General features: G+C 38.0%; 1 protein-coding gene across 5 annotated transcripts in view; it reads left to right on the top strand.

Moving 5' to 3' along the window:
• The window catches only part of itsn1 (intersectin 1 (SH3 domain protein)), a 331,858-nt gene that overhangs the window by 270,462 nt on the left and 43,184 nt on the right, over nucleotides 1-18,212 (top strand). For all 5 annotated transcript variants that reach the window (XM_039743834.1, XM_039743835.1, XM_039743833.1 and 2 more), the window contains one exon: nucleotides 13,569-13,690. In XM_039743834.1, coding sequence (XP_039599768.1) covers nucleotides 13,569-13,690 — 122 coding nt within the window. The remainder of the gene's footprint in view (nucleotides 1-13,568; nucleotides 13,691-18,212) is intronic.

Raw genomic sequence — 18,212 nt, 5'->3', positions numbered from 1 at the left:
TGTGTATTCATTCATTTGAGAAAGCTACCACTTCCACTTGTTTGAATTGGAGTTGCTAATTCTCATTCCAGCCACATCACAATCAAGTGCAAGCTTTGTTGGTGCACACAGCAGAACACTGTCTGATAAGGCAAAGAAGATGTAACATCATCTGCAATTAGTCACCAGAGATCCAACTCCTAGGTTCCCATATTGGATAACCTGTAAATCCTAGTTTCACCTTGATATCCTGTCCATGAGACACACTCTTGGCAGAGTCCATCACTCACATAGTGCAGTCTCATTAGCCTTTCACAAAATGTACGTGGTCCACACTAATTCTTGCAAAAACTGTCACAGTAGTTAAGATGGTCTTTTATAACTTTTCAAAACCAATTTTTCCTCCTGGTTAAATATGCTGTAAAAGCCTTTCTGATTCAACTTGCCTTGTATTGTTGCACTATGAACATTGACCACTGCTGCATTCTCTTGAATGTGGACCTGCAGGTCTTTTGGATGTTCACTGTTATTTTTCTTGTTATCCTTCCTTCTACTTATACACAGCATCCCAATTATCTTGAAAGTGTGTCATCTGTAAATTTTTACTGTTGATTTGAATTTGCAAGTTTTTATGACTGTTTTTATACCTCTCCCTAGAGGCGTGTATTGAATTGAATCTCCCATCCCTAAGACCTGAGCCCTGATCAGACAATGGCCTGTAATTTGGCTTGTTGACCAGTTAATCTGGCACTCAAATTGTTTAAAAATTTATTATGGTTATTTTTTGCATAGATAGTAACTAATTTTTTTACTTTATGATTCAATTCTTTTTTTTTACAGCATATCTGATTTAGTGTTTAAAATGCTTCATTGCTCATGTGTTGGTTGGCTTGCCTCTTGTAATGTTCAAGATGGAGTGTCCGAATTATGAGGAAATACATTTTATGAAGAAGTAACCCATATGTACTAATAGACAAAAGAATACAATTTATTCATAACATAATTGAAGATGTATATATATATGCTTGCATGTACAAATACCGGAGAATACACACCACGTTATAGAAATCTAGCTTGATCTTCTGACCATTTTTCCTATATACTTCAGAAGGTACAAATTTATGAATTATACGTCCCCTTCTTATTTTTTTTCTAAAGAATTGCCCAAGTAAACGTTATTGATCCAGGGCTTGTTTTTAAATGCTTTGCTAACAACGTGTTTTGTTGTGTGTTTGACACAAATGACTATGAGTCAGCATCTGTTGCAACTTAATGAAAGATGTTCTAGCACAGGGGTCTCCAACCTTTTTTCCCTCTGAGAGCTACTTTTACAAAATGAAAATGACTGCAAGCTACTCATGTTTTCTAAAGTTTTTTCTCATAGCTTATTTCAACCCAAACACACTGAATAAGCTTGTTTTGCCTGAACATTTACAAAATGTTGGTGTCCACAACTCACATTTTGCATTAAGACAACATCACTCACTCGCCAGCTTTGGGGTGTGTTCATTAACTCCACTTAGCTAGCGAACGAGAGAACAATTGAATTCAACTTTGTTCGATATTTAAAATAAACAGTTACTTAGGTCTTGATGAGTTTGAGTCCGGATATTCTCTTATGTGTATACCACATTGAATAGATAGATATCATGATTCACAATCTGAATTGCAATGATTTTTTGGAAAGATCACCCACCCATAATATGACTAATCAAGTTTTCAAATTTATGTACGATTCATTAACCCTTTGGCAAGCTACCTGGAAAGAGGTTGCAAGCTACCAGTAGCTCGCTAGCGACATGTTGGAGACCCCTGCTCTAGTGAGTTTAGTTCTTCTGTTTATAGCGAGAAACATAAACAAGCTAAAGATTTACCATTTACATAGGCTTTATCATCAATTCAAGTAACACAAACAACCTAATATATTTGCTGCTTTACCCTAACTACAGGGTTACAGATAGTATTAACCTCATAACTAAAAATATGAATAATAATATACGTCTTTTTATTCAGTTACTGTTACCTCAAAGGGTAAGGGCATTGCTTTATCCTGATTTCTTCAGTTGCAGTTGAAGCCTACTAGCACACGTGGAAGGTTGATAAGTGCACTCAGTGTTTCTTTACACAGATGAGTATCTGTATCTCATGAATTTTCTTACCTTGCCCACCCTCATGTTTGGTTTACCGGATATACAATTTAATGAGATTGTTATTTTCATGGGAATTGTTACATATGAATTATTATCACTTTTACTTTAAAACTTTTGTAAAAACAATACTTGTCTTTTATTTCCGGCCCCAGGCGTGGTTACATCTCTTTCTCGCAGGACGTATAACGCTGCTCACTTTGTGAAGGGAGGCGGCTGAACGCACGCTAAGGAGATGCCATCGGATCATCTGCTGTCTTTCTGCTGCTGGCGAGCTGCCTGTTCTGCTTGTCGCATGTTGTTGTTTTAAGAGCTGGGAGCACATGATGCGTGTCTGCCAAAAGCAATCCAACAACTGCTAGGTTAGATGTCTGTGGACTTGTTTTAAATGATGTCTCACGTGATGTTGTAAAAACAATACTTGTCCTTTATTTCCGGCCCCGGGGCGTGGTTAAATCTCTTTGTCGCAGGAGGTATAACGCTGCTCGCGTTGTAAACGGGGTGCAGCTGCTGATCATTTTAAAGCCTGTGCAGCCGCTGTCCTTTTTGGTGTCTCTGCTGCTCGCGTTGTGGGTGTGTCTTGGTTTAGGGTGGCTGCACGCAAAGGAGAAGTGGTCGGATCATCTGCTGCTGGCGAGCTGCGTGTTTTACTTGCCATTGTTTTAAGAGCTGTGAGCATGTTAAAGTGTCTCTCGCAAGACTTCAAATTGTCTTCTGAGAAGATCACATCTCATCTCCCTCCCAAAGATTTTTTTTTTTTTTTATAATAAAGAGATATTATCTGTAGTGATTGCTTTTACAGTGTCTGAAAAGATAGAGAGGACTGACCCATTTGTTTTGATTTTTTTCTTTATTGAGCACTTTGTATAGACTTGTATAAACCCATGTAAGTGGAGGGCTATGAAAGAATGATGCACGTGAGCCATGTTTTTAATTGATTTGCCCTGCATGTTTATACTTTTTTAAAAAAATATATCATGTTTACTAGTAATACAAAGAAGTTGTACTGTTGTCACAGTGTTTTTTATTTATTGTTAGAAAAAGACAATCAAACCCACACACAATACTATATGAAACAGGAGTTCAATCAGAGAAACCATTGTCAAAACCAGAGTGCTGTCACCAAAACTAGTTACTAAAGAGTCGAGAGTTATAAGTCCTAAAACAAAGTTACACACACTGAAGTTATTTGAGGGTTGATGTCTCTAAGCTGAGAAGCCATAGTCAAAATCATAAATTGTCAATCACAAATACAATCCAAGAATGACTTACAATTCACACTTGACAGATGTCACAATCGACTTGAACCCTTTGCTTCTTTTGAGTGGGGGTAAGGGTGACCATCTTAACCACTGTAGTGGATTCTGTAGAATTAGCTACACTCCCAGCAGCTTCAGTCTATATGTTTTTTTGATAAATCCAGCTGATTGCAGTTTCTTTCATGTTTTCATCAAGTGGATGTGCTTGTCCCACTACTCTTTAATATATGCTTTTTCTAGCTTACTTGTTTCTGTAATTCTTAAATAACTTTACTACTTCATATACTGTATATTGACTGCAACTGTTGGAGGTTTCATACATCTTTGGAAAACATAATTTGAAAGCATTTGTTGCTGTTGCATATATTCCTTTGCCCTTAGGTGCTGTGAGTTTGCCTTCTGGGTTATTGGTGTCTTGTCTCTGCTCTAAAAGCTTTTTGGCATTTCTGAATTTCCATTTTTGCTGTTGTTCTCAAGTGATCAAATACCCCATGGTTCGCACATTATAAATCTGTTTTTTCTTTGCTACATTATTAAATGGCTCCTTACTCATTCACTGACTATTTCTTTTAAATATTGATATCCAGCATTATGTAAAGTATAGCTTTACTCTGATCCTGCTGCTCCTCAGCTGCCTCTCTCCATAACATATGCATTCAGTTTGTTCCTTTATGAGTTTTCTGCGCCTGCTTAAAGTCTGCTTTACCAAAGTTGATCTTGATAGTTTTAAGTTTTTGTAAATACTCTATTGCATAACACTGTTGTGTTTATTAGAGAGTATTAAAGCTAGACAGGTTTCTTCTCCTGTGTTGACATACTGACCAATACAAATAAAAAATAATTACAGTATATTAATAAATTCCATGAAGAGTCCTTGTTAGATGCAAAGGTTATTTATGATTCCAACATACCCTGATGTAATGTATTTACTCATTGTATTCCATAAACTGGACAACAGAGTAAAATCATATTACCTTTTCTGTCCCAGCAATTTAGCCAGCACAGGGGCAAGGAGCAAGAGCTGCGCAGAAAGTAAAGGAGATTGAGCATATGGTCTCAGCTTTAGGAGTCTTGAGAAGGAGGATGAGCTGCCTGGCTAGGCCAGTGCTTGGATAAAAAGCACAAGCTGTGAAAGTTAAATAACTGCAGAGTACAGAATACAAACAAGGGGGGGAAGAGGAAATGAGTCCATATAAGCAGATGAAACTGTATGTCGCTCCAGAGAGACAAAAGTACCGGAAGAAAGGCCGTGAGGGAGCAACAGCACTACCTTACCAGAAGAGAAGCAACAATCAGTGCTACAATGATAGCAATGAAAATATTGAAGAGTGGTAAATACAGTTACACTTTGGTTTATTAAATAATAAAAACTGCAATTTTTTAAATTTCTTCTCTTCAAACGTTTGCTGAAAATGTAGATGAGAACTTTTAATATGTGCCTCTGTGGTTTACTTTACTCACCAAGAATGAAAAGGAAATCTAGAACCTATGCATGAAACTGTTCAACAATATGGATTAATAGCCATGTTTCATTCCTGACAATTTAATCTTTTTCTAGTGTTTGAAAAGTCAGGAAAGTCACCATGAAGTGACTTTTTGGGACTCCCAAAATCTTCTCATACACCCAGTTTCTTTAATTAAAAATTGCTGGAGTTTCTTTTACTTGAAAGATACCTAACTAATTATGGAAGCTGTTATTCCATGATCACTTTTGACTTCAGACTGGCTTGGCATATGAATTGTCATGTTCATCAAACTGTAGGCTGGCCGCTTGTGCTCAGTAATCCTTGAATATACCACCCTCAGTGGAGCAGTCGTAAAATAATGCAGTATGGAATGAAGGAGATCCATCTGAATTGTTAAAATGTGTTCTCTATTCGCATGTACAGTTGAAACGATTGACTGCTCCCATTATCATTGACAAATAACTAGAACCCATTACTTTTGAAACTAAGTAGTTGGGCTCTTATGCCAGCCACGTTATCAAGAGAAGTCTGTTTGACTACAGCAGATTCAATGCCCATACACTTTTCTGTTTATATCTAGCCAAACCCTCAACTGAATTCTGGCTAGCAAAAGAAAATATTTCCATTTGCAGAGACAGGGTAGCCTCACTGGGTTCATTTGAAAAACTGTAGCAAGGGTCGATATTGAAAGTCAGAGAAACTATTGTTAAAACCAGACTGCTTAACAATACTATATACATATACCAGAGTCAAGAGCAGAATTGCAATGAGTCAAAAAAAAAAAACAAGTGTGCACACACTGACGTTATTTGAAGGTTGAATTCTTAAAACTGAAAAGCCATAGTCAAAAATCGCGGTTCCGGGTGCAACTGGAATTTCATTTTTGTTTCTGACCTCAGTGCTGATGCTTTGCATTTGTTTCTTTCATGAAGAAGACAGAAAAACCTTGTAAACAGTAACAAGTCTTTTGTTATTATTTCACAGGGTTGCATGTGTTTTCTTTCTCGGGGAAGGGATTATAGCCCCAGCATATAGCTAACTATACATGCAAATTAGCTGTGCAGCCCAGGCAGTGCACAGGGATCAGTGTTATATATCCTGTGGCATTATTTGCTCCTATTATAGTCTACTAGAGCAGGGCGTCTCAAACTCGGTCCTGGGGACCCCCTGTGGCTGCAGGTTTTTGTTCCAACCAGCTTCTGGTTTTAATTGGACTCCTGAGCTAATTAAGTGAACTGTTATTTCAAAAAATAAAATGTACTAAGCAGTTATATGAGAATAATGTATTTTTTTTCTTTTTAACAATATTTTCATTCTTCTTTTACAAGTGTTCTAATCGTTTGATCTATTAAATACTATTATTTACTAATTAGTGGGTCTGATGCTAAAATAGTTGCAGTCATTTTAAATTGTCATTATTAAGATACCATGAAGGGAACAAATGCACAGAGAAAGGGAAAAACCATAATGAAAACAACAAAAGAGAGTTAAGAGTTTAAATCTATAGCAAAATAGAAATATTTCTAAATGTTTTAAACGTAAAAAAGTCATGGTGCTGTACTTTTCTGAATATAGAATAAGAAGAGAAAAAATACCAGCTAATTAAATAAGAAGAGTGTTATCAGTTGTTCCTGATTATGAATCTGACTGGAACTAAAATCTGAAACCACAGTGGGCCCCCAAGACTGACTTTGAGAAGCCCTGTACTAGAGTAACCCTCAAATGAAAATATGCATACAAAGTGGAAGGTAGGGCAGGTCAGGTCATGACATACAATACACATGCAAGTTCTACATATGGCTGCCACAGCTCTGTGATGTCAAACTGGCTTCGCAAAACATTAAGAAAAGAAGAAAAGCGAAGAAAATGTTTGTCTAAGCTGACCACAGGAAAATATTTGGCAAACCATGTCTCCAATGAGTACAGCATATTCACTGTGAAATTTTCTTTGGTGAATTTTGCCGATTAAAATTAATTACAATGGAGTACCTTGTGGAGGACCTATTAAATTTAACTTGACATCGTTGGTCTTTGATTGTTTCTAGGATTTGCATGTATCAGGGTCTTTCGGTCATTGTCTCTTTCCCCATTTGGTCTTTCACTCATGTTTATATAATGGTGTAACATTGATCAGTAGCTTACCACTATTGTCATGTATACAATCAAGAAAAAGTCTAGGGGCTCAAGCTTCTGAAGCCCCTGCCATCCTCCTGATGCCACTGTGTCACTTCTACTTCTGTCTGAATGCCAGAATGCAGCAGTCCATCTTGTATTTAAACAGCTGAGACGGCCACATGTCACTCCTCTCTTCAGATCGCTACATCACTCCCTGTAGCAGCACACATTAAGTTCAAATCTATGATGCTTGTCTACAGAGTAGTTGGTGGGTCAGCACCTGAGTATATGGAGCCCCTGGTAAACATGCATACCTCTCCCCACCCACACATGTCTGCCAGTGAACAGCTTCTGGTGATGCCGCCTCTGTGTGGCATCAATTCTCAAATCTGACTTTTTCTCCTTAGTAGCTCCTAGTAGGTGGAATGAGCTACCCACCTCCATCCGTATTGATGACTGCCTCGTTGATTGAGTGGAAAAAAAACTAGCTCTGTGATATTTTATATTGTTGGTTAATTTATTGTTAGATTATGTTTAATTGTTTTATCGACCTATGATTGTAAATGTATTAGTTATTGCATCTTTTCAATCAACTTTTGTTACCTGTCCTACTACACGTGCTTTAACAAACAGGCCCTAGCCTAATGTTACTCAATTACGTTTACCCCTTTTGTAAAAGACTTTGGATAAAAGTGTCTGCCAAAGAAATAGTGCCCGGCTAAAGAATATCTACTCAAAGTGACAGCACCTGTCACTGGTACTAAAACTTTATTGTGCCCGTTGATACCATTGACCTTCACATCTTCTTTGAGCTTTGCTGAATTTTCTCCTTTAATTTCAGACTGCACTGTCCATGTCAAACATGATTACTTCTCTTCTTCCTTGTTCAGGACACCACTTCATCTGAAGTCATTTCTGCACTGCTTTGACTAGTGCTGCAGTTCAGCCCATCAATTGTTTCTGCTCCATCCTTCATTTACATAAAGCACACTCTGTGCAGTGCAGAGCATGTATGTTAGCAAAATATTAAAAAAAAACATTGACAAATTAAGAAAAAACACTGGTCATTTCTTTTTTCTATAAGTCACCAAATTTCAATCAAATCCATCAAAGTATTTTTGAGATTTTGGGGTTGGCTTTTATTGTGGAGTGGGGTTTATCCTTAAATACTGACATATGAAAATGTCCTTTCTTTGTGGATATCTACAGGGTGGTCCAGATCATCTGAATGACTTTGATTTATGTGGGGACGATTCCAGTTCGGCGTGAAGACAATTCTTCATGTCGTCAGTTCGCACACTTCTCAATGGTCCGGGACTTTTTAGGTGATTTTCTATGTAATAAACTTAATAAGTTATAGCATAATGAAAATTGCATAATTAGATCTGTACCACCCTATACTGTCTTAGATACACCATCCTTATAAGATTCAGCTTAACTAAATGGCAAGAGTGTTTTTGTTGATGAGTGAGTAGTTAGTCAACTTTTGCATTTTATATATAAATATATATATATATATATATATATATATATATATAAATATATATATACTCAGCAAAAACAAACATCCTCTGACTTTCAACTGTTTTACTTTCAGTAAACTTAATGTGTAAATATTTGTATGAACACTAAAAGAGTCAACACCATAAGACATAAACTAAAAATGTTTCACAAGGTGTCCCTGAATGAAGGGAGGCTCAAAATCAAAAGTACCAGTCAGTATCTGGTGTGGCCACCAGCTGCTTGAAGTACTGCAGTGCATCTCCTCCTCATGGACTGGACAAGATTTGTCAGTTCTTGCTGTGAGATGTTACCCCACTCTTCCACCAAGGCATCTGCAAGTTCCTGGACATTTCTGGGGGGAATGGCCCTAGCCCTCACCCTGCGATCCAACAGGTCCCAGACATGCTCAATGGGATTGAGATCCGGGCTCTTCCACTGCGAGGATGATCAGCTGTCCTTCCTGTCTCCCTGTAGCGCTGTCTTAGGCGTCTCACAGTGCGGACATGGCAATTTATTGCCCTAGCCACATCAGCAGTCCTCATGCCTCCCTGCAGCATGCCTAATGCACGTTCACGCAGATGAGCAGGGACCCTGGGCATCTTTCTTTGGGTGTTTTTCACAGTCGGTAGACAAGTCTCTTTAGTGTCCTGCGTTTCTAGAACTGTGACCTTAAATGCCTACTTCCTGTAAGCTGTTAAGGTCTTAACGACCATTCCGCAGGTGCATGTTAATTAATTGATTATGGTTAATTGAACATGCATGGAAAACATTGTTTAAACCCTTTACAATGAAGATCTGTAAAGTTATTTGGATTTTTAAAACATTATTGTTGAAATACACAGCCCTGAAAAAGGGATGTTTCTTTTTTTGCTGAGTATATATAATAAAATCCTGAGACAAGACTTTTTTCAAGAGATTTTTTCAAGTCCCGCAAAACGAGACTTTAGCCATGAGATTATTTCAAGTCCTGCCCTCCTCTCAACCATATTCAACCAAGCACACAATACTCTCACCTCTCATTCGTGTGAATGCTTTTGTCAAACACAGTTCTTGCTCTCTCAGCTCTTATAAATTTTAATGTTTTCCTCACTTTAAGTTCCCAATTAAATAAGACGTATAATTTACTTTCAAATTATTACGTTTTACTATTTTTTTAAATATGGTTAATTACTCGCTGTAATGTAAAATAGTTCTATTTTGCACATGTAACAATTCCCATGAGAATAACAATCGGGTTAAATTGTACATCCACATCCCCATATGCGAGCAACAGAACCGCAAAGAGGCTAGCGTGTAGCGCAGGCCCGGGATTGGCAAGCAAAGTATATAATATACACACACACACTGTAAGAAGGTATTAGTAAGATTATATAACTCAGGACTGTTGTGTTGAAGTTATATCAAGGTATACAGTTGTACTCCTAACTTTATGTACCATGGTAGAATTTTTAAGATGTGTACATTTAAGGAAAAGATGACTGATCATGTTAAAGACATTTAATTTACTTTTTAAGGAATCCGAATTAACCTGTAAGCCATCACAGAATAGCAAAACCATTAAACAAAACATAGTAATAAGGAAAATAATGAGATGGTCCCATTTCAAAAGTTTGCATACCCTTAGTTCTTCCTACTGTTTATTGCACCTTTTAGCATCAATGATGGCATACAGTCTTTTACGATAGTTGTGGATGAGACCCTTTATTTTCTCAGGTGGCAGAGCTGCCCACACAAAGGTACAGTATGTCATAATAAATTGCTTTGCTTGTGCACACTGTCTAATTAAAAGGAAAGCTTTCTGCATGATTATTTATATTTTCAAACAATGGCCATTATTTCACAAATTCTCCCAGGGTATTTAGAGAAGAGCCAAGCAAAATGACACCTTTTATTGGCTAACTAAAAAGATTACAATATGCAAACTTTCGAGGCAACTCAGGCCCCTTCTTCAGGCAAGATGTAATTGATTACATGACTGTGTGTACATATACTATATGTATACAGTATATATATATATATATATATATATATAGACTGTATATATATATATATATATATATATATATATATATATATATATATATATATATAATTCTTTTGGTGTTTGAAACGGAAATTACATATGACCACAGCACATATTATAATACAGGAACTAATCACTTCGTTTGTGGATGCCATTTTTATATGGTCTTTATGAATTGTTATTATTTGTGTGAGAGTTATTTTACTGATATTGAAAAGAAGTAAACACAAACACGCCGATCTATCTCATAGAAGTGCGCCCCGCGTCGCCCTCTCCCAGCCCACCTCTCTGGACTCCAGCACTGAGCCATCCGCCACGTTCTGACAGAGAAGTTTTTTTTATTCGTCCAAGTGACTGTCGCGGAAACTGCAACATTCTAACTTTTTTTTTAATTGGCAGTACTTGATAGTAGAAAAGATGAAGAAAACAGCTTTGAGTCTTTCTTCTTTTTAACTGCGCCGAGCTGTAGAAGACGACCTTCAGTGGCAAGGTGTCCTGACAACAAAGTGGACGCTGGAAGGCGCGGAATGTCGGGCTGCTCTGCCAGGTAGACAGCTTCGTAGTTTCGGGCAGAGTCCTCTCTTGTCGCACTGTTTGTGACATTTCAAGTGCCCCGTTGGCTCCTTGGACAGTGGAAATCTTTGTGAATGAGTGTAATCGGTGCCATCGAAGTGTGACTCTCTTCGTAAATTTCGGAGCACAGCTACTTAACTGTCCCTCAAGGTGAATTCTCCTGCAACATTCAAGGTTGCTTTTGTGATGAATTCTTCTAAGAAGATGAAGGGTTTAGATCTATGAATATGCACCGACCTCTTCATGTAAAGTGTTGGACTTGGGAATTGTTTGGACCTTCTGCCAGTTAAGCACGGAAGGGCAGCGTCTACATTTCTCAGAATAATTTTTCTCTTAAATCACAGGCACGTAGTTCAAGGTTGTCAAGCAGGTAGTTTACCCAAAACCATCTGCAGTAGTACTCAATGTATCTTTATTTCTTAAATGTTAATGTTTTACTGTTTAATAATTTATACACTTCTTATATGTCATTCAAATTCTCTTATGGAAATGTTTTACTGTTTAATAACTTATTTTATAAATACTACATTTTATTTTTTTCCCTTGCACTCAGTGAGCGAAGCCACTGGGTAATCAGCTAGTATATATATATATTTTGTTTATGATATCTTTTGCCTTACATGTGCTCTCAGCATTTATCCTACACCTTTCTTCAAGATCTTTGTGTGTCAAGCTGTGTTGGTAGTTGCTTTCTTGTAACGTCTGCTTCTCAGACTCTGCCATTTCGTGGCCGACTGCTGGCATTCTGTTCACTTTTTGACTACCAACAATAGTTGATGGGTCCCTATTACCTGCTGTAAAAACATAATTCATATTCTTGCCAATACTTCCAATGTTTGAAGGTGACTCTCAGAGATCCTCTTACATCCTTCCTTCCCAGGCGCTTCCTGTGTCAATTCCGTTTTAATGAGCAACCAGACCAAAGCCAAACTGACCCAATCAGATTGCGCCAAGGCACCGTACACACACAGACGTTAGTGTTTTGTTATTTAGTTAGATACTTATTAATTTATCTTTCATTATGAATGCCTACATACTGTGCTTATTTTAACTGTCTAGGCTTTAAGTCATTTGCCTGCTGTGTCATTTTCCCATATACTTTATTATAGTATTGCGCCACATTTTAACACCAGTGGGTCTACCAACAAATGTCTTTACATTGTAATGGCAATAAAAGGAGATGAAATAAAGTTATTGTTTAAAATGATCATTTTTATATTTGATTCTACACTGCAGTAAAGTTGTTATAAAATAGTATGAATTGCTAGCACTCAGGGGTGATGTCAAAACATCATATATCCATTGTTCAGTTGTTCTCATAGTTAACCCATTAGGGGTTAGTATCTCTCCAAGTATCGTGACATTTTTTACAAGAAGACTTGCCTCTCTTAACACCAGCCAGAAGTGTAACTTTACTGTGAATATTACATACATTCTAATAAATATCTTACCGCTTCATGCCTACAAACGGACAACATAAGACAAAAAAAGAGGAGGTAGATTTTACATGATCTTTAAATTCTTTTTCTTCACTCAAGGCCATATGACATTACACAACTTTTCTGTCAATTTTCAGTTGTAGCTTTCATTTACATAATCTTAGCGAGTTGGAGGCAGTCATGTAATGTGACATGCCCTGTCATTCAGTCCCACAAAATCAAGCCAGTTTGTTTTGATCTTTAGTTTCAGGGATGGGCTGTATGTGCTTTTACAGCTAACAACCAATGAATGAATGCTCATCCACAAAGCATAGAATGCAGTAACAAGGAATGTTTAAATGGCTCCAGTTTATCTCATTGCTTGAGTGTTTCAGATTCCTCAACTAGAAATCGCAGGGTAGGTATGTCAAATTAGATGACACATTTCCAGCACAGTTTTACATCTCCAAAATAGTATGAGCTTGTCCCTTTTTTGACGGAGCCAGTGCCCATGTGGAGGTTTACAGATATGACCTATTCAGCTCAATTTCTGCCGTTTTTTTCCCCAAAACTGTTGTGGTTCTTAAAACATTACATTACTCTCTTCTGTTTGTCAAGACCAAGCACCCATTTTCTTTATTCCTTGTTAGCTGCATTATATATGTTGTGCATACAGGTGAGTGCTCATTGGTTCTTAACTCTCCTACTTACAGGTCCCACCCCTGTGACTTTAGATTTTGATTTTGTTGAGGCAAGTCACAGACATGTACAGTACAACCGGAGGTTATGGGAGTGGGCCGAGATTGCCTCTGACTTGCCAAGATCATGTACAGGTACATTTAGTCTGAAGCTGAAAATCACAGGAAAAGTTGTGTAATGTGACAGGGCCTTTAGATGTATAGAGAAAGTCACTCTGGCCTATCATCATCAAACGTTTTCTGATTTTTAAAGAGGCAACAATTCCTAGAGTCTACATAGTTAATGTTTTCTCCTGGCATTTATTCCTCTTCCTGTTACTGTATGTGTTCAGACCCCCATTCTTCATAAATAAGACAATTAGACTGTTCCCGTGTTTTGTTTTGCAGGGTGCGCTGATTTGCATTTACTGGATATGCTGACACCCACAGAGAGGAAAAGACAAGGTTACATCCATGAGTTAATTGTGACTGAAGAGAATTATGTGAACGACCTCCAGCTTGTAACTGAGGTAGGGCTGGATGTGTTATCAAGCTTGCTCTAGGTGGGTGGAAAAAATCCGTTTCTACCTTTTCTGAAAATCTCACAGTTGGCACAACTACATTTGAAGGCTTTCTGTCTGTTTTTGATGTGACTACCATAAATAAAGTGCAATCTCTGGTGACACAGGACAGTTAGAGGACATCCACCATTTTAGGCCTGATACTTTATATCTAACCTTTGTACTTTCTCTTGCCATAACAGAGACGAGGGCGCAAACCAGTAATGCTATTGATGTTAGTTAGCTGACCGATTACTGATTCATATTGTACTGATGTTGCTGCTACATTTAAATGTTAGGTTTTCCTAGGAAAAAATCAGAATGAAGAGAAAAATATTAAGTGTTTGATGTTTTCACTTGAACATGTTTCATTTAACATTCAAACAGGTTAAATTACTTTTTATTTGTTGTGATAACAAAGTATGGAAACATCTGATGCTTGTCACTCTTGTGACACAAATGTGTAATTGTTAAATTAATGTTTATAAAAATAATAATATAATCCATGTTGGTTTAAACATGAGGGACAGACTTCACCAACAACAAAGTTGTTATATCATGCACTCTCATCAAATGATTATATAAAGTAATACATTTTTAGGGGACTAGTGTAGGAGTCATTTAAGAAGGTATTCACAAAATGTTTTTTTGTGAAAATGTTTCTTTGATATTTGGACTTCAGGCTTCATACATTATATAGTTTATGCCTACATTTTGTCATCTACTACTAGAATATAAAAAAAGTTTTTGTTTTAACAATGTGTTGACACAGATTACTGTAGAAACGGAACAGACATGAAATGCGTGTGTTCCAAACAACGATCTATTATTTCCACTCTAAAACTCCACTTCACTCCCAGATACTCAATCAAGGCATGAGCTGGGAGAAGTTCGTGCACGTTCTAAATTGGTGGGGGGATGGAATAGCCGGCTTCTCTTTATCAGCACATTTAGAGAACAAAGGATGCTGGCGGAGAGGTGTGAAGGGATTTAAGAAGCAGTTTAAGGTGGGACAGAATTACGAGTTTTTTCGTAGGCTCTGGTAATTCTAGTGTTATGCACCCTGAGGAACTCAGCTGTTCATTCCACCAGTTATGGGCTACACACGAAAAAGAGTCTGGATTGAGTTTGGAGGTCAAAGGAGATTAAAGCTCATCTTCGCAGTCTTGGGTCGTGAGAGGAGTAGCTGTGCCTTACAGTGCACATTTACATCCACGTGCACCATTTAGATTTGCTAATCAGCCTAAACTACACCTCTGTGAGATGTAACTGGAGAGAAGCTAAATGGGCAGCCTGCGCAGAGTATGTCGGTGAGGAACTGAGCCCAAAAGTCTCGGTGCTAACTGATGCACTACTATGACCCTCTCCACCACGTAGTTTTCATGCTAGTCATGCGATAGATCCCTAAAGTCATTCATCCATTGTTGCATTTTGTCATTTCCAGTTCATTGTCTCCCACCATGTCCCAGACTTGTGTAAGTTAGCATAGGGAGTTTGTATTATTTTAAACCATGTACTGTGGTGCAGACCAAAGTAGCTGTAAATAGAGCTTCTTATTCCTTTGTCATTCAGGATGTCATGTTAACTGCAGCTTTATTTTTTTTTTTATTATCATTATGTAGGAAAATATTGCAATTAAAATGTAAACTTTACATGTTTTGGAATTCAGAATTCATTTTTAAGGAAGCCACAGTGTGCAGTGCAGAGCAGAGCACATCAGATCATAGTCTCTACCCATTTATTCATATTGTACATCTGCTTGTCTTGCATGTCTTATACTCATAACTAAACACTTTACATACATATTATATTAGATAGATAGATACTTTATTAATCCCAAGGGGAAATTCACATACTCCATCAGCAGCATACTGATAAAAAAATAATATTAATTAAAGTGAGATATAAATGCAGGTAAAACAGACAATAACTTTGTATAATGTTAACATTATATATTATATATTTACATTATATATTTATAAAATGTACTTATATATTGTATATTTACATACATATAATACTTTATATACATATTCAGAAAAGAAAGATCCCAGAAAGGGAGCCAAGAAGGCCAATAAGTCAATGTTAGTTTGCATAACACTGAGAATCATCAGTCAAAACAGCATCAGCAACCATTTCGACACATGCCACTTTGGAAGGTGGCCACTATGTGTGTGTTTTACAGTTGTAATGGTAGATTCTTCTATTACAAGAAAGATCATCTATACCTAAACACCTGCTTTAGGAGCAAATCCCAGCAGATGTTGGACCAACATGGCCGTCTAGTTCCTGACTGCAGTTAGAACATTAGAACAATCTAGATGAAGAACAGGCCTTTCAGCCCAACAAAGCTTGCCAGTGCTATCCACTTTATTCTTCTAAAGTTTAACATCAAGTCGAGTTTTGAACGTCGCTAAAGTCTTACTGTCTACCACACTACTTGGTAGCTTATTTCATGTGTCTATGCTACTCTGTGTAAAGAAAAACTTCCTAATGTTTGTGTGAAATTTACCCTTAACACATTTCCAACAGTGTCAGCTGTGTGTTCTTGATGAACTCATTTTAAAATGAGTCTCCATCCAATGTACTAATTCCCTTCATGTAATTAATCATTTCAATCATGTCTCCTCTTCATCTTTGTTTGCTTAAACTAAAAAGGCTCAGCTCTTTTAATCTTCCCTGATAATTCATCCCCTGTAGCCCTGGAATCAGCCTAGTCGCTCTTCTCTGGACCTTTTCTAGTGCTGCTATGTCCTTTTTGTAGCCTGGAGACCAAAACTGCACACAGTACTCAAGATGAGGCCTCACCAGTGCATTATAAAGCTTGAGCAGAACCTGCTGTGACTTGTACTCCACACATCATGCCATATAACCTAACATTCTGTTAGCCTTCTTAATGGCTTCTGAACACTGTTGGGAAGTCGATAGCTTAGAGTCCACTATGACTCCTAAATCCTTCTCATAAAGTACACTCAATTTTCCGACCGGCCATTGTGTATTCAAACCTAACATTTTTACTTCCAACATGTAATACTTTACATTTATTTACACTGAATTTCATCTGCCACAAATCTGCCCAAGTCTTATGCTATCCAAGTCCATCTGTTATCTGCCAGTCCTCTTACCTTGATTTCATCTTATATATATATTGTGGCATCGCCCCGGAGGACCGGAAGAGGGCTTGTACCTCCTCCAGACCGTGAGGGGGCGTCCACCCTGGTTATGTTGGGGGCCACGAGTAAAAGGCTTGGAAGCTCAGCCCTGTAGGGACCCGCGGCCACCGCCAGGCGGCGCCCCGGTGCCTGAACAACCCTGGAGCCCAGCACTTCCGCCACACCAGGAAGTGCTGGGGGGAAGATGACAGGGGACACCTGGACGGCTTTGGCGAGCCGGCACTTCCGCCACACTGGGGCGTGTCTGCGGAGGAGTGCCGGGGAGCAGCTGGAGCCCATCTGGGTTCCTATTTAAGGGTCCGCCTCCCTTCAGTTGAGAGCGAAAGTCGAGTGGAAGAGATATATATATATATATATATATATATTAAAACAGCAGCAGCCCTAGCACTGACTCCTGCCAATTCTAATAAGGTTCTTTGCACCACTTCCCTCTGCTTCCTGTGCCTGAGCAAATTTTGCACCCATCTGCACAATACATCAACTCCCATTTCTTTTAGTTTGATGGCCAACCCATCACAACCTTATCAGATGCTCTCTGAAAGTCCAGATAAATAATATCATACGCTCCACTTTTGATCATACCCTTTTGTTGCTTCCTCATAGAATTCCAGCATGTTGGTAAAGTATGACCTTCCTCTTCTGAACCCATGTTGACTGCTCAGTAAAACACCTGTTCTTACCATGTGTTGATCAATCTTATCCTTAATAATCCTTTTCATTAAGTTTTCTGTGATGCATATTAAGCCTACTTTCCTATAGTTGCTTGGATCTGCCCAGTCACTCTTTCTATATAACAGGATAATAGTTGCCATTTTCCAGTCTTTTGGAATTTCCCCAGTTTGCGGGAACTTCCTAAAAATATGTGTCAAGAGTTCACATATGCCCTTGCTAACCTCCTTATCTGTGCTGTACTTCTCCCTCTGCAATTTCCAAAACAATCAGTACCTCAGTAGTCCTTTTTATGGCTGGGAGGTTATTCACTTCCTGTCATGTGAAGACCTCAGAAAAATGTGAGTTTAGAGTATTTCTCTGCTATTTCACTGTCTGTATTTTTTAATGTTATTTTACTGTTCCTGGTGAATTACACCTCCTCCTTGACTGTACTTTTGCTACTAAAATACTGAAGGTTTCCAAAGACATTGTTGATCGGTGGTCTCTCGCAAACCTCACAACTGCCACTTATGAAATAAAAAGAATCTTCCAATTACTCTAACACCGTGTCTAGGGTTGGCTGCTATCTTGCACCTAATGTAGCTGTGAAGGACTCGGGGTCTCCTGAGCCTGACCTAAATCACATGGGATACATGGTGGATTGATGG

This window comes from Polypterus senegalus, chromosome 2 (genome assembly GCF_016835505.1).
Source record: "Polypterus senegalus isolate Bchr_013 chromosome 2, ASM1683550v1, whole genome shotgun sequence".
Taxonomy (NCBI): domain Eukaryota; kingdom Metazoa; phylum Chordata; class Cladistia; order Polypteriformes; family Polypteridae; genus Polypterus; species Polypterus senegalus.
Note: the sequence above shows the minus strand (reverse complement) of the source record. Positions and strands in the feature narration are given on the sequence as shown.